General features: G+C 37.1%; 1 protein-coding gene across 1 annotated transcript in view; it reads left to right on the top strand.

The window, feature by feature from the left end:
• Window positions 1–24064, top strand: part of CNOT2 (CCR4-NOT transcription complex subunit 2) — a 53633-nt gene that overhangs the window by 1800 nt on the left and 27769 nt on the right. Inside the window, exon 2 of the mRNA XM_014964166.1 lies at window positions 16243–16365. Coding sequence (XP_014819652.1) covers window positions 16255–16365 — 111 coding nt within the window. The 5' untranslated portion in view covers window positions 16243–16254. The remainder of the gene's footprint in view (window positions 1–16242; window positions 16366–24064) is intronic.

The raw sequence follows: 24064 nt of genomic DNA, 5'->3' as shown, positions 1-24064 counted from the left end.
GCCCCGTGCCAGCCATCCGAAATGCTAACGCTGCGGTGAGATTGTTTTCATAGGCTTTGACCTGTGCATTTTTTTTTTCTTTTTTTTTTTTTGGTGGCAAAATGTGTTTCTCTTCAGTCTCCCTTGCAGTGCTTGAAAGAAGCTGAGATTAGAGCAGCCTGTAGTGTGGAATTGCAGTTCCTCACGCAGGTGAAGGCTCAGCTTTGAGAGCCAACATTTAAAGTGCAGCACTGGAGTATATGCAGACTGGTAACAAGGAGTTTGGGAAGTTGCAGTTCCAGATATCCTTGGTATCATGAAGACAAAAGCTATCCTGACTTAATTGCTGTGATAAGGAAGAAAGGTGACTGTTCTTGTTTATGAATTTATTTATTCTGAACCAAGCAATAGGATCACTTCTTAAAGCCAGAAATCCTCGAGGCAGATGCAGACAGTGGGGTACTGGGTCTAAGGACTGGTATAGCTTGAGTGTTTCTAGGTGTGTGATTCAGGAGTGGCAGGGCAGCCATTATTTAAATTTGGACTAGATCTGATACTTCATGAAGCAGTACCAGACAGACCTGTTTTGAAATACTGGATTCACAGATGAAAAGTCATTCATTTATTGAGAGTAATCTTCATCTCTGCTCTTTTTGAAGTATTAAGATGGGTTTGTCTTATAAAAGAAAGCTGCTTTGGTTGTGCACTCTTGTATCTCTGTCTCTCTTTTCCAGTCTCTAGCACTTTTGATACCAAGAAATTTTACAGAAGCCTCTCACAGAATACTATGCCTATTGTATGTTTTGCTTGCCTTAATAGTAGGAGTTTTAGAACATAACTTAGGACAGAGGGATGCTTTTGTGAGAATGTTTTTCAGATGTGGATTTTTTGTTTGTATTAAATCCTTGAGAAGAGATTTGTTGCTTTGAACAAGAATGAGATGTATTTCAGAGACTGTGATTCAGAGGATGTCAGTCCCTATGAACACACATGGGGGGAGGGAAGAAACTGTAAAATTCTACTTAATATATAGTGCAAGAAAAACTGTAAAATTCTACTTTTATAATTGCTCATGCACTTTATATTAAAAGTTATTAGTCTTTACAGAAAAAAACTTGAGAATCCTTGTGGAGAACAGCACACATGTTCCCCTCTTGATGGAAAGAAATTAGGAAGCATCAATACAGAGAAAAAGATCAGATAAGAAGTGTTGAAGTCACGAGGTTCCCAAAGGGACTCATATTTTTCTCCGTATTAGGCTAAGCACCAGCTTTTCTTCCTTAGAGATTCATTGGATCACTGTAAGTAATTGAGATTTGAAGTATTTTTTCCTCTGAAATTAGTCAGAATTGTGGTAAGAAAGCTGTTAAACTGGAAAACAATAATAACAGGAGGAAAATAGAACCATCCACTTTCCACCCAGAAAGTAAAAAGCCTAAACTAGTTTCATTTCAATCTTTTGTCAATCAATTGGACTATAGACTTCACAGGAAACCCAGAAAGGTGAATACATAGAGGCTGCAGAGAATACTTGGAAAACTCACAGACCCATAATATACTGAAAATTGTTGAGAATTACTTTGTTCCTAAATAAGCTGAAACATAGAAACTTTTAAGTCCTTTTTTAAAGTTTATCTTGCAAAACAAAATTTGCAGCTCCTCAGTTTTATCTGCTTAACTAGCGCTATGCGTGCCCACACTAGCTATCTATGGATTTAATCTAAAGTTTAGCAAATTTATCTTTATTTAGAAAAAAAAAAGTACTTCAAATCATGCATCTTTTCTCTATACGTTCATCATGGCTTGCTGGCAGATTCCTTTCCTTTAGCATTATTTTCTTATAGCACACTTATTGTACTACCTGATTCATACATTAACAGGCATTGGTCAATATTTTGGGGGTTTTCTTTCAGTTGAAATTTTAGACTGAGGGTTAACACTTGGCATGACATAAGAAGCATAAAGGTAACAACAGTTAAGATCTTTGGGGACCTGTGGGTTTATTAGGGTTTTTGTTGTCGTTCTTTCCCAATGAAAAGGCAATTGAGCAGATAAAGGAAAACAGGCCGTGCAGGTGCTGCGTGGTGATGGCACCCTGTGGATGGAAGTGGCGTGCTTTGTGTGGTTACCCCCTCGGCTTCTTTCTTCCTCCTGTCCCAGAACTGGTTGTACCAGCTGTAGGGGTGGTTGGGCAGGGTATGTAGCAAATCCTGTGCAAATTTCAGTATAACCTACCAGGAGTAAATAGGTGGTAGCTCAGTTGCTATTTGTGTTCTGCAGCTTGTCAGCAGCTCCTAGGAAAGAGGCATGATGGAAAAACTCAGGATGGGAGTTGTTCATTCCACCGCTGCATGTGGATCAGTTACATATTATACTTGCTTAATAGTGTTGTCTGTCATAAGGGGATTCATCTTTCTGCTGTGGCTTTTATGGTGTCCTACTGGTGTGGTGTAACCATGGCTGTAATGATGTAGTAAAACTGCACCAAGGAGCCAATTGGCTGAAAATTTACAAGCCAGCCAGGACCAGGACTGTGACAGTAGACTTTGCTGCTGTGAAATGCTTTGTGAAAATGCTGCTCAGTGATGATTCACACTGTAGTGAATCTTTGATTTAAAAAAAAAAAATAAAAAAAATCTGCCTATGCAGCCCCTTAGTGGAAGAATTGTCCAGTGAAGGCTTCTCTCTGTCACTTAGGAATCCAAAAAACTTGTTACCATCACATTTTTGTAACTGCAGGCTGCAGTTACAAATCATGGTTATGTGTTTGTATTCCTCCCTCCCTGTAACTGATTTTCTGTCATTTTTAAACTAATTTTAGAGTATCCTAAACAACCTTCCTATTCTCAAAGAACACTTTGAGTCTTAAGTAAACTGCTTTCTACCAATTATCAGTAGTAGATCTGTTTTGCCTTTTTCTGCTTTCAAAGCTTTCATCAGGTATTTATTTTATTGAGTCATCTAGACCTTTCTTTGCAGCTGCTTAACAAAATTCTGGTCAGTACTCTAGAAGCAGTAAGTGCTGATGGAGCCTTCCTTCCAGGAATATGTGGGTTTGGAGGCGTATGATTTGTCTGCAACAGAATTTGATTGATAGCTGTTGAAGTTCAGATTTCTAAAAAAATGTGTGACTGAATTATTTTTTTTGCATTTCACTTACATGTGGGTGATCCAGCAATCTCATCAAGTTGGTTTTTTTTTTCTGTTAATAAGTAGAAAGCTTTTGATGTATGATGTATATCCAGTCACCATATGAAATTTGTAGGTTTAAAAAGCTAATTATTATATGCTTCCTGTCATTGAAAGAGAGCTATACTATGTGGGTGATGTTTTGGTCAATTTAAGAATAGTTACAAATTTATGTAACAGGTAACTGCCTCCAGTTATCCAGTATATAGGATCATGATGAAATGTATTGCCCTTCATATTGTCACCAGCCTGATGGTCAGAGAAAGACGTATCTATGCATTTAAAGTATTCATTTGGAATTTGAGTGTGAATCTTACTTTTTTTTTTTTAAAAAAAAAAAAAGTGTTCTGAAATGTATTTTACGTTTTGAAAATATGGTAAAGAAATTAGTCTTTCTCCATCTTTCCTGAACAGGATTTAATGCTGGAACAATGTGTCTTTTTAAAAGAAAAACTTTTAAGGGTCTTGCTTCAAAATTGTGCAGGGTGGGGGGAGGGCGGGGAAGGGATTTTATCACTGAAAAAGCAAGAACTTCTTCCAGGACTTGGCTGACCCTGAGAAGACTTGAAAGAATTTGGCATCAGACTGTGGTGTAATGATTTAAAGCCCTGTATTTTCCCTATCTGCAATACTGGTAAAATGAGTTGCGACTAAAATTGATTTGAATGTTTTGTTATTGCAACTGTAGATGAAAGTGTAGTAATGCTGCTGCCAGTGTGGTAGTGCTGGTCAGAATAACATTAGTATCTTATGAAATCAGCTGTAGGAAAAGAAAAGCCATCCTGTCCTGGAGCTCTAAATACATGTGGCTGTTTGCTGAGAAACTCTGGGAAAGGTAAGAGATGGAGGGGACCATCCCATGTCTGGGACTTGGGCCAGGTCTAAGCAAAGTTTACGGTCTGAGCTTAGACTGCCAATTTGAGGTAGCTCTATTTTAAAATGTTCTGGCGTAAAGTCTGTCACTTCAAAGGGGGATTTCTTCAAGATGAAAAATGACATGTTATTTCAGTTCCTGATAATTGAACAAAGTTTACAGTACATACTGAGCCAAAGTTTTACAATATGGGAGTCTGACTGAAGTCCACCTGCTTAAACGAGAGAGTGCATAGCTAGATTAATTCATTTCTTGATGACATTAATGGAGAACGGAATGATTGAAAAGGTTTAAATTAAATGTGTGGAAGATTAGTACAGTGGAAAGTCATGACAGGTGCATTTACTGCTTTCTTAATTTTACTTGGTGATTGTATTTGTGATAGCATGGTAGGGATTTTGGAGTCTGTAATTTTTCTTCTCCAGTGTGGAATAGTATCTAACTGAAAATTCTTTACTAACATTAATTAACACTTAATAATAAAAAAATTAATGAAGAATTGCAGTTTAGCAAATTAAAGTTTTAAGTAATTCTATTCTGGTACATTTTTCATTATCTTTAAATAAATACTTTTTTTTTTTTTTTAAGACTGTGTCCTCCTTCCTTACATATAATGTAAAAACATCAAAGTTGTTTTGTCATACTTTATTTTATGGCTGAACCCAGTACAGCTGTAATCACAACATAGCCTATCTGCGTAGTCAGAAGGTTACAAGAAACAGGCCCTGGAATATTTTGAGAAACATACTTCCTAAAGTGTCTCAAGGCTTTCATTTTTAAAAAAATAATAAATAAATAACCAAAGAATAGAAGCCTTTAATTTTAACTTTGCATTTTTGTACTGCCCTGAAGAGTCACAGACTCTTAAGTAAGTTTTAGGAGGATGTGCTAGAAAGCCATGCGTGAGTTTAATTTTTAACCTGTCTGTGTTCTTGGGAAATGTTTCTGCTTTTGCAGAATGTACCATTAGTCTGGAGAAGGAGAGTCACTGAGAAGCAAGTATGCTGCCAGGAAGTTGTGGCAGCTCGTAAATATTTCTTTCTCTTCAAGGGTTCAATATATTAAACATACTTAATGTTTTGAATTTTCCAGTTGTGTCTTAATGTCAGACAAGATGTTTGATGTGCTGTGTGTGCAGAGTGACTTTTTTGGCCAGAATATTTTCAGCTATTTCTGTTTTTAGAATACTTCTGGAAAAAAAAAAAAAGGGAAACCAAACCAAAAGGAACCCTGTATTTCTTAAAATTCAACATAAAGTAAAAATAGTGTTATTAGCCCTTTCTTAAGGATACTCCAAACAAATAGTCAGCAGCTTACATTGAATACTGTATATGTGATTGTACTGTTAGATTGATCTTTAAAAAATAGTTGTGCTCTTTTTCAATTGTCCCCTGTCTTGAGATCGCTCAATGCAAAAAAAAACCCCAACAGCATCCTTTTATTCTTTTCTTTTTCCTGTGGCAAAAGCTGGAGTAGAAATGGGTCTAGTACTGATTTACTTAATGTTAACAAACTCCATCCGACTAATGAAATAGAGAAAAAAAAGTAATTCCTGTTGCTGCTCCATTAATCATGATCTACATCTGACTGTACAGTGCTTAACTGCAGGAAATGCTTGGGAAACCAGTGCTTATTTAAAATACAGTGTTTTAGATGAACCAGACATGAAAGTTTTGGCTGCGTCTGTGAGCGAATAGGTAGGCAGTGCTGCTGTTGTAAAAAGTTAGTGAATCAGTTATGTGGAAAAAAGGTACCTGCAGTATTCCTGGAAAGAGGAGTGAGTTCAATGTCAATGTGGAATCATCCCAGGTGGACATTTTAGCTGAAGCACAGATGCAGAAACATGGCCTCCTGGCCAAGAGTCTCAGCTGAAAGCAAATAAAAAGTTAAAGAAGTGCTATTCTTTATTTTTTTAATCTTTTATTCTTCTCCCACAGTAGATGAGATTTGCTATGTTGCTGTCTAAATCCCAGGATCATGAACCACATTTGAATTACTAAGTTTAGGTTTTTTCTTCTTGGTTTATAAGCTTTATTTCACTGTCTGCTATATAGTGCAAAAGTTTCTAAATGCCCTAACAAAAGATAGTGTCCAGTGAAAAGATATAAACTACCTAATAGTTATTGCAACATACATCATTTAATAAGGGTTAATATTTTGCAGAAGTACCGATCTAGAAGGCTTATCAATGGGCATTTTTGGCTTCAACTGAATCAGGTGTGTAGGAGCTGCTAAGAAATATTGCTTGGAGGGTATGTAAGGTAATGACTTGATAGAGTAAGCTGGAGGGCACTTTGCAGATGAAACGCTACCAGCTTGGCTTAGATACTATATAAGGGACCACATCAAGATTAAGAGAGAGGGAAAATCCACTCTCACGGTGATAGTGTGCACATGGTCTTCTGACTTGCTCACTGACAAGTGTACCGACACCATCCTCCTAACGCTGCTTGAGTTGCTTCTCAGCTGTGCTATCAGCCAACGTCTTTCCTTCCCTTCCCTTGCACCTTCATGTTTCCAACTCATCTACTCCTGTTCCCGTGCAACCACCCCATGCCCTGCCATTGCTGATGGCCATCTTCAGTTTTGTGTCCCCTGGAGGGATAAAGCCTCCCTAAGACCTTTGCGAGGGGGGTTGTTTTCTCTTTCCTCAACACTGGCTTTCCTTGTAAACTTGTGAGGAGTATCAGCTATTAACATACTCCATACAACAGGCGTAATGGAGAAAAATGGTTACTGTCTTATTTCAGTGTAAAAGAAGGCTTACATGTTACTCCATCAAACGTTTTCTTCTGATTTTATAACTTCTTAGGGGGCTCATCAACATAAAAGGTTTCTGAGATGGTCCTTATTAACGAAACCCTTATAACATTTCTGTAATACTGGGAACTATTATCTCCACTTCACAAGTGCAACCTTAGTGGGAGCAATTGACTGGCTTTGGCTGGATTAAGACCTGGTTTTGTTTTCCAGGTTCAGGTCTTTTGGTCCATCATCTGATTTTTCAGTTGTTTGTGGAGAAAGGTGTTGGGTGGCTAGGAGTGATGCCAAGCATCAGAGGTGGCAAAGTATGTCATGTTGATACTGAAGCTGTAACACTTGATAGAGAAGAAATACTTTAGCATAGCAGATCTCTTCATTGTGAAGCTGGAGTCCAGCCTCCTTAGTCTTACTTAATTTCCTCTTCTAATTGCTATTAAAAATATTTTTTTTGTGAATATATGATGACTGTTCAATACCAATGAAGAATGAAAACCTGTTAATTTTTTTCCCCTCTTAAACTGTTCTGAGCTTTTCTTAAAAAAACATACTTCATTTCTTTGCATATTTTAAAATATTTGTCCTGCCTGGAGATTCAATGAATTAAGATGCTAGAATTCCAAACCTTGTGTACTGCCTGTCTGATTATCACTTAACTTGCTTAATTCCCTTGCATATATGTCTCTTGAGGATCTTCTGTCTGCTATATGCCCCCACACATATCATGGAACATATACTAGTGAAACAACTGTCCTGTTTTGGTGTGTTCTAGCAGAGGGGGAGTACAGTAAGGAGAGTTGATAGTGCCAGTACTCTGACAGAAGACTGGCATTTCCCTGTTGAAATCCCCTGTTTTCTGTTGATTATACAAATTGCAACAGTTTTTTCAGGATGAAACATCTTGTTCCCTATATTTGCTTCACCTCATTGTCTTGGCACCCCTTTTTGAGTTTTTGGCTGAAGTTACTTAAATTAGAACTAGTTTTGCCACCTATTTCATACAGAAATGCTTTCTTAGAGTAGGAATTGCAGATTTCTTTAACTCTTGGCTTTTTCGTCACTGTTTTCTTCTTTGCTTCCATGAGAAATACATAGAATCTGTCAGTTCTAAATCTTTGAGAAGAATAATTTGTATGATGTTATTTTATGGATTCATTTCTCCAGTTACCTGATCCAGCTTTCAGACTGTGCATACATCTTGTGAGTTTGGCCATACAAAGAATTTGCTGCAGCAGAATTCTGCTTAATGCAGAAATTGCATTTTTATTAATTTGCTCAAAGTATTGCAATGTTTAAGAAAATGCTGAATTACCACTTCTTTCTCTGGGGACCGGAGGGAATGATAGGATTTTGTTATTTCTGAAGAACTTGGTGCAGTAGGTGATTTCCTAATATTTTAAAGCTGGGCTTTACCATTATGTATGCCCTAGTAAGGAACTCTCTAGAGTGCATCTGAGCAGATCTAGAATTTGTAACTGAGTAAAGTGCCTTTTTATTTATTAAAAAAAGCACACCACAAAGCAAAAACATTAAAAAAATAATAGTATATATTTAGCTGATAAATGTCTTGGTGGATCATCAGCTGAGAACATAGTTTGAAAGTTACTTTTTATTTACAAAGTCATGTAGTTTCTTTTTAAAAAAAATACTATGACTTAGGAGTGTCTTAAGTAGGTAACAGGAGTGTGCTGGTACATCATTTATTTTTAAGATTCTTGCCATCGTTCACTGCATGGTTACTTAAAATAGCATTGAATTAAAAGTGTGAGCCAACACATTGGCCCCTAAAGTTACTGGCATGATTACCCCTACTTTCTAAAATGCAATCATGTTTAGTGGTGAAACCTAAAGTTGAATGGTGTTGCCCAGCCAAACATAGCATTCCTCACGTACTATTGTAAAACACTATGTTAAATTATATCTAGAACCCCTCTCAGTCTTGAATGGACTGTAAATACTACAAATGACTAGAAGCATCAAGAAGAGAGGAAGTGGGTAAATATACTCATATTTTGGATAGGTTGTTAAAGGTTGTATATTGGTTTTGGGTTTTTTTTTATTAAGTAAATAATATTATTTATAATACTGTCAGACAAGTAGTAGTTTTTTCCTGATGGATAAAATTCTTAAACCATGTCTTTGACAGATCATCTAGCTGTGTGTTCTACAGTATGTGTGTGGGTACACGCGTGCGGTTAGTCAGGACTTGTGACTTCATTGCCATGTGAACAAAGGACGTGTTCCTGCTTCTCCTCAGGTCACATCACTAAATAAGGTGGAATGCATCTGGCATTTTCTTGATTTCTCCCCACAGGTGCTGTAGGTGGAGTACTGGTTTGTTTGCTCTTCTGGTCGCTTTTGCAGATCTTTTGCTGCCTTTCTCATCTTTGAAATGTCTTTCTTGAGTGTGTTTGGATTTTGCTGAATGGTGTGTCCAAAGATTATTTCCTGTGTGAACATCTTATTGATAAGATCCATAGAAGGCACCCACACAGCTTAGTGCAAAGTCACATGCCCAACCACTGTTGGTTTCTCACATCTTCCAAATCTTGGGCCTGTGATTAGTAGGAGTAGAACCTGCAGGAATCTGCCCCAGCATGGGCATGGTGGCAACCATGTTACAAAACCAAATGGAGCTTCTTGTAATCTCAATTTTCAAGTTTAGCTTTAGTAATTTCAATGTTGGTTTATTTTTATTTTAATGTAGGTTGGTTTTTCTTAGTCCTCCTATGCTGTTTTATTTCAGAAGTGTTTGAAAATGTTCATTTCATAATAGTTAAGGATGGGTAAAGGTTTAAAACAGTTAGCATGTAGATCTTGGTCAAGAGAATTTCTGTGGCTTTTCTGTGGCTTGTGTGATGTTATGGACTGCACTTTCCTGACATAGTTTACATGCAGCAGAGATTCACTGTTTTAGTGTAGCTTTTGAAAGCATTATTGTTCTTCATGGAACACTTGAAATCTTTTTCCTTGTAGATGGCTGTTCTTGAGAATGAGTGGAGGATAGTCTAAAATCTTAACTGTTCCTTCTTTATTTCCTTCATGCTCAAAATTTTTTTCTGGAGTTCCTGCATAGAAGTTGTTATGCATCTCATATGTCATATTATTTCTTTTTTGAAAGGAAAGACCATGCAGTGTTTTAAGGAGACCAGTTATGAACTACTTTGAGACATGACCTAAGTGATTCTGTAAATCAGATAGTGCTTTATGGCTGTTATTTTCTACAATCTGTGGAAATTCCAAATTCACAAATCTGTAAATTAGGAAAAAAATTTATGAACCATATGACACAAGTACTATGAGATTATTCTAAAAGCTATCCAACCTTCAGGGTTTTTTTGGCAGATTTGTGTCTCGTGTGTTGAGGTTGTCTTCATTTCAATCTTCCATATTTCTGAGTTTTAAACTTAAAAAATACTTACATAAGTTAAAATAATATTAAGCCAATTGTTAAAGATCGATAAAATTACCTGTTTTACTGTTGTACAATAGTATAATAGTGAGTACAAATCTGTGCCAGTATTAAGCTCATCAAAGAGAAAGACTTTATAACAAAAAAGAAATATAGTGGGATGTTCCATTTTCCATGATTATCTGTTGTTGATACTACAAAGTTGTTTGAAGTGCTACTGTAGCATAAGCATACAGTCTGCTGTATGAGGTTATCAGTCACCTTGGAGAAATGGAGTGACTGTGATTCTGGAATGAAAGGAGGGAACTAAGGATCTCAACTTCTAGTTTTGTTTTGTCTTTCATCCTGAAAATAAAATCTGCCAGTACCAGTGTACTTTTCGTGGTGTTTTTTGATAGCTATAACTTATCACTAAAGGGTTGGGGTTTGAGAGATCGCTTGCGTCTGGCAAGTTGGTAGTATATGTTCTATTTTATATCAGTTCCAGTTAGGGCCAAGTAGGAGTTATCTTTGACACTGAGGAATAAGACCATAAACTATAGCAGTTTTAACTATAAAATGGAATTTACGCTATCTTTTCCAACTGTTGGAATTCCAAATTCTATATTTTGACTTAAGTTGCAGGCTGATTTGGTGTTACCAGCAAGTGACTTCTGTGATAGACTTACTTTTTGAGACACCTCTCACTGAAAGTCTTGTTAAGGGTCACTTTTGTAGATGCTTTGGATATGCAAGTATGTTACCTCATGTGAAAACATTGATTTGTAACAGAAGGAAAAAAAATATAAGTAATTACTAACTTTGCTTGGTGAGGCCTAAACAGCAACATGAGGAGCCGTAGTGTATAGATGGATGGAAGCTCTGCAACATCAGACTGAGATGACAACTTTTAATTACTCTCACATAATGATAGCGTGCTTGTTGGCAAATACCATACTCATTGGAGAAGCAGAAAAGGGAAGATATTGCTAAAATTCCTAGAGTAGTTTCTTTTTCTTTTAACTTGTATTACTGTATATAGTTTTCAGCTCTCATAAAGGCGATGAGTTTAATCAGTTGTAATGCAATGACTGATTTTTCTGCTCTATGCAAAATTAAAAATATTCATTCTGCAGGGGGACTTCATAGTATCCTCTTAGTTTAGAGTTGTCTGTGTTAATGTCATGAGTGAGCTCTCCTTGGGCACAACCTATAGTAATATTGCAAAACAGAAACATAATTAGTTTTCATATTTTAATATCAGAAGTTGCTTCAGGCTGTTAAACTAATTTAATATACAATTGTAGCATCACTTTATAAGTGATTATAGGGAAGATATTTTTGCAGCTTAAGATGACAACATTTTTAATAGGGTTTCCTTACAAATTCTGTGTCAATAACATGTTTTCAGTTTTTGTTAACAAACAAGTTTTTGCATGCTAAAATATGCTATACCAGTGTTTCTTGTAATGAAGAGGATTTTTCTTGAAATTTGTTGGTTGGTTTGTTTTGGTTTTAATTTTTTTTTTTTTAAATAAGTAATGTTGATTGTTGTGTGTTATGTACTCGGCTGAAGGATAAAGGTCAATGACCACAGCAAACTGCTTATTAGATGCTTCCAGTCCTTAAGATTTGTAGGTGCTTTTAGTTCCCTCGTAGCAGTTGTCGTTAGGAAATGTTCCACAGAAGAAGTTAAAGTTCTTGTCAGATTTGTGACTGCATTTTGCTTGGTTAACATTAGCTTGAAGTTGTGGGCAAATCTGGTTTTAACGTGATGTGCTTGTGCTTTGAAAGAAGCGCTTGTGTTCATCTGAACAGAATTGGGCATGGTTTGTGGCTGCGTGGCTGGTTAGTTCTCTCAACTCCATCCTAACATGTAGCTCCTTCCCTTTCTTTCCTATGTTACCACGAATATTTTCTAATAATATGTGTACATGGGTCTGCCAGTGGGAGTTATAAGTACTTTTGCAATATTATGCTAAAGGATGAATCGACGGAAGTGCACCTTTTTTGCATTTTTAATGAATGGTTACACTGCCAGCTTATCTTGTGCAACAGAGCACTGAGTTCCCACAGTAGAAAAGGAAAAGTAGTTACAGGATTAGGAGAGGGATCTGTATGAAATTAGGCTGAGTAGACAGGAGTTCTTTGCTTAATAAAATTGCCATGCAATTGGAGTTCCACTTCTGTGAGATTGTGTTGACATGCGTGTGTGTGTTTGTATATAGGTGTGTATGTATGAATGAGGGACTGAAATCCAAGAGCTGATTTCTACCTTTCACCTCATCAGTCTAGGCTCTGTGAAGGTACAACACCTCGGGTCACTGTTCCTTTCCAAAGGGTTTAAGATGTATTTGTAAGTGCTGCAAGAACTTTGCTGTACTTGTGTAGCTGATTGGATGCTGATCTATCAGTCCCTGAAAAAGGAGCTGTAGCCTTTGTGTATAAGGTTTCCTGGTGGCTTCTTGTCCTAAGAAATTAGCAACAAAGTTCCATCTGCAGATCTGCCCATGTTTGGCAGAGCCCCAGTTATTCTCACACCTTGTTACAAGTAGTACTGCTCTCTCAGTATCTGTGTATACGCTTGTGGCATGACTGACTAATGAGTAGTGAATGCTGGAATAAGCTAATGTGGACAGGAAGATGTGTGTACCACTAACTTGGAAACCATCTGACACTTCCATTACATAAACTTGCTGTAATATTATAAAAGTCTGCGTGGGGATAGGTGCTCCGATTCAGAAGTTTGCCAGCTGTACAGCCACTGGTGACTGCTGGAGAGTAGATAAATGGGCTGCTGGTGTTAGCCTGAGAACAAGCAAGAAGTCATCAGCCTGGCTACCGCAGCTGCAACTCCAGCCTCTGATCCCAGTCTCTGCCCATTCGGTTACTGGTCTTTAGTGCCTGCCTCGCTTTATGGTGCTGTTAGTTTTGTAACAGGGCCGGGTGGCAGTGTGAATGGCAGCGCCACGTTTCTCCGTTGTGATCTGCGCTGCGGTTCACCCTGAGAAGAAGCGGCAGCTCTTCCTGGTGAAGTGGGATCCCGCTCGGGTGCAGGCAGCTGCCAGAATGCCCTCCAGCGCCCGTCCCGCTGCCCGCGGTGGGAGCGCAGACAGCTTGAGCCCTGCACGCGGCTGCTTCGCTTGGCAGCAGCGAATGGCACAGCTTTACAAAACTGCTGCTGTGAAGAAGCGTCAGTCTCCGCAAATAAGGTTTTAGAAGGTCTTCAAGGCAGTCGGGCCCAGCGATGCAGCTGGGCTGTAGGCCGGGCTCTGGCCTTTCCCCTTCCCCTGCAGCTGCAGCCTGCAACGCGCTGCTCTGCCCTATGCAGTTCATCAGCACAGTCCTATTAGGCACCGTCTAGAAATATGGGTTGCCAATCAAAATATCAATATTTAATCTGTCTTATTATTAATAAGTTTTCTTAATTTCTTTTTTTAATATCCGTGCTCTTGTAAGACTTCATATTAATATCAGTGCACTTCATCAGTCTTCAGGGCATAATCTTGATTAGGTTTTGGGCCAATGTCTTCTACAATCATCAATATAGAAAATAATCTTTTAGACAAATTTAGTGGAGAGTATTTAAAACATCTTCCAGCATTTCAGTATTTAGACTTTGTATTTGCACGCACTAGCTTTCTTGCAGCAGCTTTAAACATATATTTTGACACTGAAAGCTCTGACCTTACCCCACTGACTCAGAAATCTTTACGGTACATATGTAGCCAGCCATGTGTAAACCTTTGCGGAAATAAGATCAAAAGCTACAGGGTCAAAGACAGAATTGTTTTTTCCCCCTACAGAGTTCCTGTACTGCAGCTCAGGGTTAAGTATTACATTAGTACAGTGTGGTGTACTTCAGTGACTTGCTTTCTATCATAATTAAATTTTGTTATTCTGATGATGTATTGCAAGAGAAGGTTATGTGGCAAAAAAAAATGTCTTATCCCAGGTATTGGTAAAGGAACACCAAAAAATTCTTCGGGACTTGTGAAAAGCTGCCTTTTGCCTTCTCAGGAGCAGTAGTTGAGTGAGGTGCTCAGCTTCATCCCGTTGCTTGGGATAGCATCACCAAAGCATTTCACTATCCTTTTTACAGTGGTTAAAGGCAACTGCTTGTCTCTCCCCACTTTACTCAGGCAGAGCAAAGGACAAGATAATCCCCTTAGCCTGTTAAATGCTCCATCCCATCTGGTAGGTGATAATTGCATTGTAAAGGGATTAGCACAGTGGGATATGCTTATAGTGTAATGAAAGCTTCACTGCAAGTGTGAAAGTCAGCTGAATGCATTTGAGCAGATTGAGACCTTATATTTGCACATTTTTGTAAATATCATAAAATATGAGTTTCATCTGGAGAAGGTGCACCTTACCTTTACATGCCTTCACATGTCTGTAAAAGATTATAAATTTGTTTTGAGACATCACTAGTCTAAATATCTGAAATGCTCTTATAGGAGTAGCGGAATAGACTTTCCTTTAGCTGGATGTTTTAGGGCAATTCTGTGATTATAGCATCCTATGTGTTGACTTTACTTTTACTCACTATGACTTTGAAATCATGAGGTTAAGTTGTTACTAGTATAGGAGCACCCATGTTACCAAACACTGCCTAGAAACCTTCATCAGTAAGGGTGAAGTTGGAGTAAGCCCTGCTGTGAGGAATATCAGAGTAATTTTGTATCAGTAGGGATAAGAGGATTTCGAGCTGAAGGTAACTCTCCTTGCAGCCAACCAGAATAAATATTTTGAAATTTCAATTTTAAGCATGAGCCAAAGATAATGTAAAATGACTCCTGAAAAAAAAAGAAATTTAAAAATTGTCTGATATGTTGTTGGTTTTTTTTTTTTTTTTTTTTTAGTTCAGCTAATGCTGTCAGTATTGAAGGTAGTCAATCTTAACCTTAGAGCATTTCATAACCTAACTGTAACTTAACCTCCTTGCTTTTCAAGATGTTAAAGATCCATTTGAAGGTAGGTTATATAGGGTGGTAGCTCAGGGTTGATTTACCATCTTGTTGGCTGTGCTCTCTCCTGTCGCCCTGTATGGTACAAGAAACTGGGTGAGTTGCCCAGTGCTGACCAGTATGTGACATTTCTCTGGTTTGAACATTAACCTGTTAGGTTAAAACAGGGCTTGGCTAGCCCACACTGTGCTGTGATAGTGTTTCGGAGCCAGATAGATTAGGAACTTAACAGAGGTGTGTGTATTTTTACGTAAATAAGAGTCAGGTGTATAAATATGCACTGCATGCAGTAGATGTTTCAGCAATGTTGTACGACCTTGCTGCGGGATTAAATTTTCTAATGACTTAAGGTTCTGTGACCAGCTGTGTGGTTGCTGTTTCTTCAGTTTCCATTTCCTGACTTAGCAGCTCCGACTCTGTGTGTGTACGCCTCTGGGAGTAAGGGCAAAATAAAATCTGGTGGTTTTTTATGGGCTGTTTTCAGTAACGTTGCCAGTCTGTGATGAGGTTGTTGAGCGTGGTTAAGCTCAACCTTCTCTTACTTAATCATGACTGTGAAGTAGAAAGCTGCTTTTCCAAAGTTGTGGTGATGAGACATGGGAGTGATTTTACAGATATGATTTTACTTCCTTTATTTCTTTTAAGGTGGCTGAGCTATAAAGAACGCTCGTTAATTTTCTTCTTTTAGATGGAAAGTGTTTACCTTAGGAGAGGAAAATCTGAGAAATTGCAGGTTTTTTGTCTGATGTTCTGTAATTTTAAATAAACTTGGGTTAAAGGTCATGAGGTTCAAAAAACCCCAACGAACAAATGAACACCCGTCCAAAAAATGAAGCGTGTCCCTTCTCCCCACCACATTCCTTTCTGAAATACAAGTTTGTCAGATGAAAATCCCACTTGGAAGAACTGTTACATTAACAATATACAGAAAATATTTCTGAAGAGGAATTTTCAAATGTTTAGGAACAGGGTTGTTTTTGACAATCCTTACATATATTTAAAATATATACTCTTATAAGTGTGTGTATATATATAAACCAAATCATATACGCTATATAATTGTTTTTCTTCTTACTTAGGTGACAAACAGCATGTTTGGTGCTTCAAGGAAGAAGTTTGTAGAGGGGGTTGATGGTGACTACCATGATGAAAACATGTACTACAGCCAATCATCGATGTTCCCACATCGGTCGGAAAAAGATGTAAGTTCAGTAAGCTTATTTTTTCCCCTTTCAATGCTGAGATAGTTTCAAGTATGTGAAATATATGTGAGGAAGGGCTTCATTTAGCTTTAAGCTGCGAATAACAGTATTTCCAGTGGCAAGTGCTTTCATTTCCGTAAGCTTCAGCCATATGCATGGCAGGGTTTTATTTTTTCATCTTTAAGAACTGTAGTTATAACTTAAATTGGCTTATTGATTCTATCTTGTGTTTACATGTTGTGTCTACAATGGTTTTGTTGTAGCTTTGCATTTTACACCCTCAGAGGTTTTTCCTTTTCTGAAAATGCCTTGTGCATCTTATTTGTCTTCTCAAGTATTCTAATTTAGGTATTTCTTCCATTTGTAGTGACACAAAGTTATAAAACCAACCATTCCTAAACAGTATTTCCCCTTGGTAATGCATTATTTTATGTTAGAATTGCATTGGCATTACTGAAGCTCTGCTTATTATTAAGATAAATAAATTAGCTGGTAAAATATGTCATTCTTACATGGAGTGGCATGTAGAAATATATGGAAGAGTGAAAGCATGACTTGAAGTTCATGCCCCCTGAAGGTCAATAATGCCATCTCATGACAGACTTGCATTTAATATATGTAAGTGACATACATGCTATATTTTTTGTAATTTATAGAATAATTTAAAAATACCTTCAGACTTTCCAAAAGGTGTCACTGCTTCAAATCTGCCTCCATGATTATCCCGAAATATAACTGTTTAATAGCAGATGTGAACACAGCCTGTATAGACCTTAACCTATGTAAACATAAACATTTCCTATAGACTCTTAGTGGAATTTTAATCCAGATTTTCAAAGGCATAAGGAAATAGGTTTAGAGTAGAAGGCTCTTTAAAACAAAACAAAAGAAAAAAAAAAAAGCTTAAATGCAGCTTTCCAGTTCAGTTTCATAAGTTACTTTGATAAGAAATGTGAGGGGAGCCAGCAAAGGATTAAAATGTACTACAGTGTAAAGAAAATTAAATAGGCTGTTCTTTTATGTGTTTATGCCCATTACATATGTACATGTAGCACAGATGCACACAGACACAATGGAATATTTATAATGTTGAGCATACTTTCCTTTTTCTGAACACTGAGAGGTGCAGCCAGCACTCTTATAACCAGTAGACACTATTTCTCCAAAGTGATTCTTAGATATTCCCACTTTTAGAATTGATGCGGTGAGGGAGAAATCATTACAGTGTAGTAAGAAAGGTAAAGTGAGACATATACATAGTGAAAGCTGATGCTTGGCATGTTGTTGATATAGTGAATGAGTGTTTTAGTTGCCTACTCTTTCTGTAGGCAATGTTGCAGAAGTGGATCTTAGAATGGGACTTCAAGAGAAGGAAGGTGGGTGTTCCAGATACCGGGAATGACAAATGAGAAATCATGAAAGCTTGTGGGAGAAGTGGCCAAATTGGGGCATAGAAGCTGCTGTAGTTGGCAGAAGAGTGATGTCGTTCCGACAGGAAATGGAAGAGTGTTTTTTGTAAAAGCTTTTAAAAGTTTTATTTCCAAATCCTCGTTAAGAGATTTTTTTTTTTTCCCCCCTGTAGCTTCACTATCAATCATTACAACTTTCTGAGTTTACGCTTATGAAGTCTTAAACCATTATATGCTATTGTAATTATTTATTTTAAAGATGATCAAAATAAATATACATTGGTGATATTGACATTGTCTGTACACCTTTGATCACTCATGTATAGCTAAATGTATATTCTGTATTATGTGTTCCTTTTGATATCTCATTTGGCTGACAGTAGATGAGAGAGGTTGCAAAGGTGGTTGTATTCTTTTAGTTTTCAAACAGTTTTGTGGCTTTAAAAACCTTTTCCAATTGAAAACAACTGTGTTTTCAAATAGTCTTTCAACTGGAATTCCACTGAAGTTGCCGTTCTGTATATGAGAACACAATAAATATATTGACTGTGTTGTTGTTTGGTTAATACTTAGTATTGACAGACAAAAATGAATTGGCTCAGAACTTTCTCTGCATAAGCTAATAAAGACTAATGTTCAAAACCTGGATCCGGTTTTATGAATACCTGGGGGTGGAAATTTCCAGCATTCTAGATCTTGAAACATTTGGAATCTTTTTCTCTTCACATTTATATTGAAATGGAGTAGGTAAATGTGGGGAAAAAAAAAAAGGTAGAGGAAACTTTGAGGAAAAGAGTGAATCACTTTTATATTCAGAAAATCTGACTGGTAATAAAAAGATTAAAATGTAGTACACACAATCTCTGTTAAGCTTACCAAAAAATGGCAGTGTTTGTACCTTTTTATAGTAGATTTGTCTAAACAAGGTGCAGTTTTACTGCAATTTAAATTATTCCTCTTTTTCATTTTCAGTATGTCTTTACTGAGAGCAGGTAAAATTAATGTATTGCAAGTTTTAGCAACAAACCAGTAGAAAATGAATTAAATGGCAATTTTTTTCTCTGATGTATCAGATACACACCTGAATCCTGAGTTCTTCACTTATGCTTCATTTATGCTCTAGAGTTCTTCAACCTGAAATAGTGATTCTGAGGGAGGCCCTCTGTGAATGGCCTCCTTAAATACTGCTCTTTGGGAAGGACTAAAGGTTGTTTAGTATTTATCCTCATAATGGACGTGACAGGTGTTTTTCTGCATTTCTACTTTGAACTTTGTAGAAGTTAAAAGTTGCTACTTTCCAGGGAATTGTTACTGCACATATGTATGTGTACTGCAAGCAGAGGAACATACAGAATGGTGAAACCTTCCTAAAATTTAGAGTAGATTAAGGACTGTTACTGCAAGCTCATTATTTTCTATGAACTCTGAAATCTATTTTTCACTTCATTCTTGCAGGAGGGTTTCTGTCCTTGTGAAGAGACATTGTCTTTGGGTTGGGTACAGTGGATGACTTGCATACAGTTTGACTGGGTTGGGAGTTTTTCAGCTTTCTGCCTTCTTTTAACACCTGAGGTGGAGGTTTTAATTTTTGTCAAATTATATTAGGAAGTAGTTCTTCACTCAGCAAGTCAAAAAGGAATTTATAACCTACCTGAAAAAGATGTGAAAAATTTCTACCTTTTATTAAACAATTTTCATGGCACTTACTGGTGCGGTATTCTTGTTACTTCTTGCTTTGGCTAGTTTGAATTTAAAAAAAAAATCCTTAATGCAAAGCTAAATTGACCTAAGGCTGCTCAAGTCCTGTCTCAGATTTTGAAGACTTTTTACAAGTGGGACAAAGTAGCAACAAATAGTTTAGGACTTTTTTTTTTTTTTTTTTTTATTTTCCCCAGGTGGAAAGGTAATAGAATCTGGAAAAATGGATCAAGCAAAACAGTTAATAGCATTAATCAGAAAGAAAACAAACTCAATAATAATTCCTGCAAAAACCTGTTGTTAAAACTTTTTTTTTTTTTTTTTTTAATTTAGAGCCTCAGTGTAGCTAAAAACTACAAGCTTTCTTGTAACTCACCTGTTTTTAAACTAGGGGATACAGTTCAGGACAGTCAGGATTGATGCGATAATTGAAATGGAAGAGTTGTCCGTTACGTGTGCACAAGTGCTTCCAAAATCATGTGGATGCTGTTTGTGTCTCTTGTTTTAGGCACAAAGTTGTGGTTCCTTAGATGAGATCAGGTCTTACTCAAGCCATCTAGTGCTTCCTTCTTACTAAATGAGTGGCTTTGCCTTGAGTCATCACAAACCTTGCTGTGTTAAGTAGGGAAGTGGAACAGAGTAAAGCCATGAATGCTCTGGCTATGAATTCTGCCGCACATAGGGTCAGTGCGTGATAGCCAGGTCAATAATCCTTTGGCAAAGAAATTAGGTATTTTATAGAACTTGCAGAAAATAGAACTGGTTAAGAAAATGCTTTAAGATTTGGCTTGAAACAAATGTGGTTCTGTAACTTAAATTGACAAGATGTGCAATGGGCCCACAAAATAATTGCAGAGCTTATTTGTGGCCAGTTTCATCAACTTAAATGAGCTGTCTATGCATTCAGCAAAGTCATTGTGAGGAAAGCGACACATGTATTTTTATTTGGGTGGAGTGACAATGGTAGAAAATAGTAACTCAAAGCCTTCATTTGCAGTTGAACCTACTGTCTTCAAATGAGCAAAAAAAATATGGCAGTGTTCTTTGAGAAAAGATGGGACTTCTTCAGTCTGAACTTCTTTGATATTTCATGTGTAAGAATGTAAGAAGTGCTTTTGGAGACATGGAGACAGAGATCCAGAATCTTGCTAAGTTAGGGAAACTAAATGTGTAAGGGTTTAATCAATCTTCTGGAGACAGCTTTGGCTTTAGGGCTGCTGGATGCCGTGTTGCACCAGATGGATCGTGTACTTTCTAATGCTGTTTTTTATGATTCTAAGGAAGCCTATGCTATCTCGTTTCCCAAGGCATCTTGCTTGGCATTTGTCTTAGTCATTGCATGAGAGTTTGTTAGCTTAGTCATAATTTAACTTCAGATGCTACATACGGAGTTGTGTGAGGTATTTAAAAATTCCCATGGAATCCTCTTGTATCAGCAGCAGTCACGGCATTCGTGCTAATGCTGGCTGGTTGAATAGAGCCACTTAACATTAATGTAACTTTTCATAGTCTCAATAGTTTTGATCTGTTTGTGGAGGGGAAAAAAAAGTAAAGCTTATTTTGGCAAAAAAATAGATTTGTGTCTTAAATTATAAATGGCAAATGAATATTTCATATGCATTACTTTGCATCTAAACATACTTGTAGATTTGATTGAATAGTGGGTTGGTTTGCCCTGCCTGCTTTCTGAAACATTTGGCTTAAGCTTGTTCTTTGAAGTGTGAGTTGCAAAGCAGCAGGATTTTATTTAAAAAAAAACCAACACCCACAAAACCCCCAAACAAACTTTAAATGAATGAAAATTTCAATGCCATTAATTGAAAACAGTTGGAAGGTCTTGCAGGGGATGAGATTAGAAACAAATTGAGGGAGGTTTCGTGTTTTAATGCAGTATACCCTTTCAGAGCCTATCGTCATTCTACCTGTAGCTTCTTATTTCATAATGAAGTTACACAGTATGAAGAAAGAACAAAAAATTTAGAATGCAAAATGCAGCTTTTTACTGTCACACATAAGTTTGTACCTGGATGAGTTTGTGAAATAAAACAGTACATGATGAAGTAATTTTACTTAAAGAGGAAAATGATTTTTTTATTCTGTCACACACTCTGCGAAAGGTATAAATCTGAATTAAAATTATTTCATGTCACTTACTTTACAATTTGAAATTACATCACAAGGAAATCAGTTTCACTGTTGATGACTGTAGTGTACAGTTTTCACTATGGTTGAGTTTGTATTTACTTCCTTTATAGAAGAACTAAGTGACTGTGAAAAGTAGAGTTTCTGTACTTTATCTAAAAGCTATATTTTACTGCATCTCTGCTTAAATCAACAATAGATAATAGTTTTTGTGTGCCCGCTTTACGGTGTGTAGTGATTCCTTGGACCAGATAATTCCATGCATAAAATCATTTGCCTTTTCTAGAAGGGGGAGGTTGTGGTTTCTTACACAATAATTCAGTTCACTGAACATATTGTATTGTAATATTGGTAGTTTACATGCTCAGTGTGTGGGTGGGTTTTTTGTTTTGTTTTACTTTTTTAAGATTTTCCTATGCAACCAGTTATTTAATTGAAATAACATATTTGCTTTGTTGTGTTAATTCTTAATTTTTTGTAGCAGCTCTTGACAAGTTTTTCAGTGATCTTTTGGTTCATTAGTACTCTGTACCATCAAACTGAGTGTCTCTACACAGGGAGAATTTGTTTTTAGAGTTTTACTTCAATAGCCATGTTAACTTTATGTTAATAATGTCATTGTTACTGAAAACAACAACTTGCATTTAAGATCTTGCTGCTGCCAACAACAGTGTGGTCCTACCTCCTCGTGCTTCCCAGGTGCCACAGGAGGCAGGAGAGCACAACCGTAAATAATGAAATATGGAAGACTGAATAAAATTGCATTTAATTTTCAGTACTGTATATAGTTTTATATTTAGATACGAATAATTTAGATCAGTAACAATTTTCACTTGCAAATAATACCCTGCAATTGTCAGGCTGTCAAAATTTCTTCATTGACCTCTGATTTTGAGGTTTGGAAATATTTTCTTGTAATGGAATTTTGTAAGCACTGTATTACAAAGTGGTTTGTAATCTAGAGGAGGACTAATAATACTACTAAAAAACTGGCAGAGTATAGAAAAATCTGTATTTTTTTTTACCTGTTATGTGTTGGCCTGATTTATTTTTCACATCAGTATAACACTTCCTTCTTTTGAGGCTGTGGGTCAGCTGTTTTATTATTAAATAGTACAGCACAGATGGCAGATGCACCAGAAATAAAATAGTGCAAATACAAAATGATGCTGATGTTTGCACCAGTGAGAAACCCATCATTTATCAGATATTACTCACTGACTGATTTGCTTATTCTAATGTTGTTTGGCTTTTAGTTGACTTTTCTAGCGTTGCATTGATGCGTTTTAACTTTAGCTCACTTTGTCACCATGCCAAGGTGTGCTACCATGGGAGTTATGGTGACAGGCAACTGTCCCCACGGTACGTTGGGGGTTTGCTTGAAACATGCAGGGTGCTGCAGTGCAGCAGTGCATCAGTCAGCTCCGCTGCTCGGCCTCCTCCTGCCACCTCCCTCTGCTTTCAGGGAGGCTGCAGCCTGTGTTTGCCAGTCTCTCAAGAGGGTTGTAAAATGCAGCAATTTTTTTTACAGTTCTGGCAAATTTGAGCAATTGTTGGTGCTGGGTTTTCTTTTGAAACTTTTGGCACTCTTAAGTGAACTCTACTCGAGTAAACCCGTCAAGAGTTGCAGTAAAATCTCGTTCATCACTAGGGGAAGGAAATTGCCTGATAGCATGCTACAGCTTACTGATTTTTGTTGTAGACCAGTCCAGAAAAATTGGGCCATCTTTGAGTTTAGAAGCAGAATCTTCCATGATCAGAACTGCACTGTAACTATTTGAGACTTGTGACTAAAATGATGCTCACATCTTAGTTGTCATCAACTCAGTCCTTCAGCCCGAGTGTTGGTCCTTCTGTAGGCCAGCAGAATAAAGTGCACCTTTCATGTTACACAAGGTCTTGATCAGTTGTCTCCTTGCCCTGTGGGAGAGGCAAGTCTTAGACCTCCTCTGTCTCCTAACGTGCACAGGGAAAGCCAATTGAAACTGTCAAGTTCAATCATACAAGGTTGGAAGAGAAGCTGAAATCCCATGCTGTTTCACCATTTGATTTTGTAGCTGTTAACCACTGGCAATTTGATTTAAATTTAGATGCCAAAGTTAGAAGAGTGGACTTTTTTTATTTTCTTTTGGTATGTGTGCAGCAAAAGCTATAGGTGTCAGAAGCTTGTGTAACAATTTCCTTGACTCGATCAAAGAATATTAGTCACTTGTTTTAAAAAGCTGGCATTATATATGTACTGCTAAAACATGCAGTTCATTGGCGTGATCTCAGTAATTTGGTACGTTTTTTGGGTTTGTGGTATTTGTGTTTGCTTGGGTTTTTTTCCGAATGTCATTACAGGTATAATTTTGAGCATTTTTTCCTAAAATATACATAATTGGGTAAAGCTTAAAAGATTTTACCAACTGGGAGAGGCTTTAGTGACCATCAGGGTTAGACTGGTTTAG

The sequence above is a fragment of the Calidris pugnax genome, unplaced genomic scaffold (genome assembly GCF_001431845.1).
Source record: "Calidris pugnax isolate Ruff unplaced genomic scaffold, ASM143184v1 scaffold44, whole genome shotgun sequence".
In the NCBI taxonomy this organism is placed as follows: Eukaryota; Metazoa; Chordata; class Aves; order Charadriiformes; family Scolopacidae; genus Calidris; species Calidris pugnax.
The sequence above is the reverse complement of the archived record's forward strand: the minus strand, read 5'-3'. Positions and strand labels throughout refer to the sequence as shown.